This window comes from Streptopelia decaocto (assembly GCF_964273445.1).
Source record: "Streptopelia decaocto genome assembly, chromosome: 1".
In the NCBI taxonomy this organism is placed as follows: Eukaryota; Metazoa; Chordata; class Aves; order Columbiformes; family Columbidae; genus Streptopelia; species Streptopelia decaocto.
Genome location: NC_138663.1, coordinates 24,148,869 through 24,155,561, shown reverse-complemented (window position 1 = coordinate 24,155,561; position 6,693 = coordinate 24,148,869). Strand labels below are relative to the sequence as shown.

General features: G+C 39.4%; 1 protein-coding gene across 2 annotated transcripts in view; it reads right to left on the bottom strand.

Moving 5' to 3' along the window:
- Positions 1-464: 464 nt before the first annotated feature.
- The window catches only part of WASL (WASP like actin nucleation promoting factor), a 50,326-nt gene continuing 44,097 nt past the window's right edge, over positions 465-6,693 (bottom strand). For both annotated transcript variants that reach the window (XM_082043695.1, XM_082043696.1), the window contains 3 exons: positions 5,268-5,788; positions 3,687-3,795; positions 465-1,478 (listed from right to left, as the gene is read on the bottom strand). In XM_082043695.1, the coding sequence (XP_081899821.1) occupies positions 1,417-1,478; positions 3,687-3,795; positions 5,268-5,788 (692 nt within the window). In that variant the 3' untranslated portion in view covers positions 465-1,416. The remainder of the gene's footprint in view (positions 1,479-3,686; positions 3,796-5,267; positions 5,789-6,693) is intronic.

The window sequence follows — 6,693 nt, the reverse complement described above, 5'->3', positions numbered from 1 at the left end:
ACCCAGGACACTATGCATTAACTACACTCCAAATACGACTGACTTAACTAAACATTCTGTGTCAGATAATGTGGTTTTTTAAAAGATTTCTACCTGAAAGTTACAGTAAGTACAGTAATTAATGCTGCAGATATTGAATACCCACATAGCATAGATTAGTATTTTGTAATAGGCAGATATGCCAATGTTTACTGCACTACAAAGTACAACTTATATAAATGTGCAAGCTGTGAAATGAGAATCCCATTTGCCATCCACTTATTCAAATAGTATTCTTGTGAATCGGGTTCTTGATCTTCATCACAACCCGTAGTCTTAAAGCCAACACATAAAGACAGAACATTGCATAAAGTTCAGTACTTATTCAAAGTGTATATTCTGAGTTAATGGCTTTCCAACTTCATGGATGTAGGACTGGCGTTTCAGCATTTCTTGTGTACCATAACGCAAAGACTGCAAAGTAATACCACTTATGTTTACTTTATTAGTACACCAATGTCCTACAAATTTTAAAAAGTAATTAAACATTATTAAAGCAAGCATTAAACGCAGCCCTTCAGCCTGAAAACCACATAAAATTGATTTTAAAAATAAATCAAACCGTAGCAATTTGCAGCCTCCAGCATAGCCCCCAGTAATTTACACTTCTTCATTCTGCAAGTAAGAGCTGGGAAGGAAAAAAGACAACTTATCTGCATCAAAGATGCCTTTGCCACTATTACAAAGTAAAGCCACCCTGTTTAACTTCAGATAGAGAACTCCCTAATTGAAGGATGTAATTACTACTGCTGTTCAATAGCAGTCAGTAAAGCTACAGCTAGGGCCAGGTATCTTCACAACTAGCTGTGCATTTCTGTCATGATTTTGTTTTATGTAAAGTATACTGCTAAGATTTGAACTGCAACGTTGTGATGTATTTGAAACCATGAAATAGTATAAACCAGCTGTAACATTCACGTAGCATTGCATTTGAAATGAAGGGGCTAAATAAACTAAGAGCTGCATCACTTAAAGAACATAGTGCTATACTAGGTTTTAATAAGAAAATTTAGATACAGAAAAAGTAGGGTATGAAAATAGTGTTTTCCTTCTTGCATTATAACTAAATTACATTAAGGTTTTTGTCAGTCTCGCATATTAAACTCCCTTATTGGTGGAATGGAAAGTATTCACATGTACATGATCATCCAGGTGTAAACTTGCACACATTAACAGGGAGTAGCTTTGTAGAGGATTATGACAAACCTTTACAGATTAAATGAGGTATTGCACAGATTAATAAAAAAGCAAAAGGCAACAAAAATATACAGCAAATTGATAGAACATTTACATGATAATTTTACAGATTCCATAGACAGAAAGTAGTGTTTAGTATATCATTCACCTTAAAAAATATATATATATAATAATATATGATCAATCATCCCATTCGTCATCATCCTCAAAGTCTTCTTCATCATCTTCATCCTCATCTTCATCTGTAAGATGAAAATAAACAAGTCACTTGCATGCAACCAGTTAACATGGCAAACGTGTTACTGACTTCTCCCACAACTTTCTGAAAACAGCGCAATCAGTTCACAGAGGACATGACAATACATTTGGGAATACTCTATTTTAAGACTCTTAGACATGACATTTAGTTTCGATTGATACTGTCTGAAAGTTAAATCTAATATTTTTCCATTCTCATTCCTTTCCTCAGGTGCCTTGTTTTCTACTATGACAAAATGAATCGGAAGTTCTCATTTAACACTTACTACTCTTTCTTAGAGAATGTGAGAGTGGCCAGCTTGTTCCAGATTGGGTTTTAAACTTCAAGGACAGATTTCTGAAATGTAAGAACTGCTTCTCCAACTTTACTACATAACAAGATTTCTGTTTACTGTACAAGCAGATTAAAAAAAAAAAATAAAAATTGTGAGCTGAAGTCCACTGCAGTTACTGGAACATTCTGAGCTGTGTAACACACATCAACATCAATGTTTGTTGTTAACTTTATTCAGCCTTCCACTATTTTTACACATATCCTAATTTCAAAATTGTAGCCTGTTAAAATTAAACTACTTATTTGTTAGGCAAGAGCATTTCCTTCCCTGGGAAAATGCTGCATTGAGCACTCTTCTGCTATTTAATCTATGTAAAGTACCAAAATTGGAAATAACTACATAGGACAGCAAATCAACAAGCTATATTGCACTTAGTCAAATGGTCTACAGACTGCAAGTGCAGTTTTGGTATGGAGGCAAGCTCTGGAACAAAAATATATCAAAGCCTAAACAGAAGAGATGTGACCAAACAGCTGTGCTGCAGCTTCTAACTGCTTTGATTACAAGCAAGTATTTGAGAAATGCAAATCATCTAACAACCTTATTTTTTCCAAGTACTGAAGTATGAAAAGTTGATTCAGTACTTGTAGAGGACTAGTCAAGTAACACTAGTTATCTGACTTTTATCCAGCAGGTGGCATCCACAGCACACTGGAAGCCACAGTTTTAAGAGCATGAATCTTTGCAAGATCTTTGGCTTCTAGAGACAAAAAGCATTAAAAACCTTCCTTCCAAAATATTTTGACAACTTATTTCATCACAAATTGTAGAGTGTTACATCTGGGTAGGAACAACGCCAGGTTCCAGTATAAGTTGGGGAATGACCTATTAGAGAGCAGCGTAGGGGAAAGGGACCTGGGGGTCCTGGTGAACAGCAGGATGACCATGAGCCAGCACTGTGCCCTTGTGGTCGGGAAGGCCAATGGCATCCTGGGGTGTATTATAAGAGGGGTGGTTAGTAGGTCAAGAGAGGTTCTCCTTCCCCTCTACTCCGCCCTGCTGAGACCACATCTGGAATATTGTGTCCAGTTCCGGGCCCCTCAGTTCAAGAAGGACAGGGAACTGCTGGAGAGAGTCCAGCGCAGGGCAACAAAGATGATTACGGGAGTGCAGCATCTCCCTTATGAGGAAAGGCTGAGGGACCTGGGTCTCTTTAGCTTGTAGAAGAGGAGACTGAGGGGTGACCTCATTAATGTTTACAGATATATAAATGGTGAGTGTCAGGAGGATGGAGCCAGGCTCTTCTTGGTGACAACCAATGATAGGACAAGGAGTAATGATTACAAACTGGAACACAAAAGGTTCCACTTAAAATTGAGAAGAAACTTCTTCTCAGTGAGGGTGACAGAGCACTGGAACAGGCTGCCCAGGGGGGTTGTGGAGTCTCCTTCTCTGGAGACATTCAAGACCTGCCTGGACACCTTCCTGTGTAACCTCATCTAGGTGTTCCTGCTCTGGCAGGGGGATTGGACTAGATGATCTTTCGAGATCCCTTCCAATCGCTAACATTCTGTGATTCTGTGAAATCTAGTGGCTACAAATAAGTCAGTTGTAAAAAAAAAAAAAAAACAAAAACCAACAAAACACCACCAGAAATCTTTATAAGGATATTAACCTTGATTAGTAATTTTTAACTCAGTATTACTGCAAACTACTATACACCAGTAATTCAAAGTAGCATGAACCAACCATTCAGTCCATCGCAAGGGGTCTGCCTAGACTCCAAATGCCTAGAGCATTTTGTATCTGCTATATGCCAAAATCCATGCTTTTATCCAACAATATTTTATGTTGAATAGAAGTGTTAACTCTTGAAAACCTGACACCAGGAGGTCAGAAAAGTTCCATCATACTCACCTGAAGAATGAATGGCTTTGCTCCTTTTCTGCATAACTTCCATTAATGCACCCACGATTCCTGAGGTGGGTGCAGGTGTAGGTGGTGCACTCTCCTGACCATCAGATACCTTTTAAAAAAGGATACATTAGAAATAAACAATTAGCAAAACAGAACTGTGTATTTTGAGACAAGCTTCCTTATAAAATTAAGGAGTTTATTTCCAGTCAGAGGCAAGAGAGAAACTGCAGTTTGTTTCTTTAGCTTAAGCTAAGTTTTTATTTATAAAAAAGTCAACCCTTTTTCTTTTGCCATACCACAACTGTAGTTAGTCCATACTCAAAATCAAATATTTTAGCTCTGACTATCATCAAGTGAGTGCTCAGCTAAAGGAAAGCTTCTTAATATGGTTGTGCAGGCATGACTTGTGTGGCTGCATAATCATTATTTATTTTATCCTTGGTATATACACAAAATAATTTTTCCTGTTTGGGTTTGTTAACCAGGTCTGTTTTGGGCCAATAATCCCTTCTGAAAGTAATAGACTTTGATACTGTACATCTGTAATGGCAAATAAATATTAACACGCCCTCACACTTCTTATACCAGAAGCTTCAAGTGCAGAGTGGCCAAAAAAAAAAGAAAATTAACTATAGGCAAAATTATTTTGAAGATATTCAGTGACCTCAAGAAGAAATAGTAATGGTAATAGGCTGAGCTGCAGCAGGAACACCAGAAACATCTCTCATGAGTGGCACTTTTCCAGACACAGGCAGCCACCTTCTTACAAACCTCAGTATTTGCAGAGCACAGCTCCATTTTAAGATGGAGAAAAATACTACTACTACTAAGTAATAATACAGTGTTTGCCTTCCACTACCATTACTGCTGAACTCATCCCCTGCAGTTGTTCAGATGATTTTACTAAAGTATTCAGGAAACCAGCAATCTTTCATAGTTCTTGCATATGTTCTTTACAGCCACAATACTGTGGTATCATCATTGTAGGATTAATGCTTAAAGCTTTACTGAACAGTGAGAAGTGAGTTGAAACAAGGATAATTTCACACACTAGTTCTCATCTATAGCAAATATGCATTCTAAGCATATTTGACCTCATTAATGTTTATAAATATGTAAAAAGTGAGTGTCACGAGGATGGAGCCAGGCTCTTCTCTGTATCAACCAATGACAGGACAAGTGGCAACAGGTACAAACTGGAACACAGGAGGTTCCACTTAAATATAAGAAGAAACTTCTTCTCAGTGAGGGTGACAGAACACTGGAACAGGCTGCCCAGGGGGGTTGTGGAGTCTCCTTCTCTGGAGACATTCAAAACCCACCTGGACACATTCCTGTGTAACCTCATCTAGGTGTTCCTGCTCTGGTGGTGGGATTGGACTAGATGATCTTTTGAGGTCCCTTCCAATCCCTAACATTCTCTGATTCTGTGATTTTCTCAGTACTACCATTTAAAGCATCCCTTCAAAAACTCTAAAAGTTATGATCCAGCCCAAAATCAAGCCACAAGTTACTGTTCACACCCACTGCAGCCATTGCTAAGTCCCAAGGGGACATAGATGAGAACCTGCTTTTACTCACAGATTTCAGCTGGATACCCTGCCGTATCTGGTCTAACAGTGCATCTCTTCCTGAGCAGGACACAGGTCGACTGTTCTGTTCTACTTTCTTTAACTGAGCTCCTTCTCTGATTTGATCCAAGAGTGCTGCTTTGTTTCCTGCAGGAACTGGAAGCTGGTGATCAACCTCTGAAGGAAGGCCTGGTGGTGGAGGAGGACCAGGAGGGGGTGGAGGAGGAGGTGGCGGTGGAGGAACAGATGATCCGCTTGCTGGTGGTGGTGGCGGTGGAGGAGGGCCAGACGGTGCAGATGATGAGTGCACTGGTGGTGGTGGAGGGTACATCCTGTTGGGAGGAGGTGGGGGCACCGTGGCACCAGGGCGAGATGGAGGTGGGGGTGGAGGTGCTGCTGTGGGAGCTCTGGAAGGAGGAGGTGGCGGTGCCCCTCGGCCCCTGGCAGGGGGAGGAGGGGGCCCCGAGCTGTGGGGAGGTGGTGGTGGAGGTGGAGGGGGTCCTCCTCTGCACGGTGGTGGTGGAGGTGGCGCTGAAATGAAAGGAAACAATTTGCAATTATGTACTACTCAATACCCATGAGCCTTTCAAAGACTAGCAGAAAAAGAAAAAAGGCTTTGCCTTGCCTTTTACAAGGATCTCTGTGCCTGTGCAAATTTTACCAATTCTGGATTAAGTTGAATATAGCTAAGTATAAGTTATGCTTCTAGGAATGCAATCAAACTGAATATAGCCCCCAGGTCTGTCGTGTATTGCACTGCAGGAAGCAGTGCAATACATAAAAAGACAATTAAAAGTTACAAAGCAAGCTTGGTCATTAATTTTGCTTTGGTCCTATGGTAGCAATTTTCTACATAATCCAAGTGTATCTTAAGTTAGTGTTTTAATTTCTCAAGACAAAATGCAGAAAAATTCCCCAAAAAGTCCCCTAAACTTTTGTTGAGCTAGGACAGAAGGCAAGAGAAAATATGTTTTAGAAAATACACCTGAAGTAAAATACAAAATTACCACTGTATGATTTATCCACTATTTTATTAGGGAATAATACAGGCAAATATTTTTAAAGCATCATCTTCTAGTAAAAAAAAAAACCCTACCAAAGCATTATGATGCAGCATAAACTGACTCTTAGTTCCTTTTACAGAAAATTAGTTCCAAAACAACCTTTATGGAAGGGAATAGACTGTAGAAAGGAAACAACTTCAGGGCTACCTCAATGCACAGGATCATTTCTATATGAAGTGGCCTTGAAATGGACCTGCTCTGCTAATGGCATTTTAAATACCACCATTTCATTTCCTCTTCCATTAAGCATCTAATGACTTACAGTACTTTAAGCTGTGCAGTTGCTGCATGTTAACTACTTAATAATCTTGGTGTTGTCACACAACTGAGAAAATTCACATTCGATTTCATGTGCTTTGATAATAAAAATTG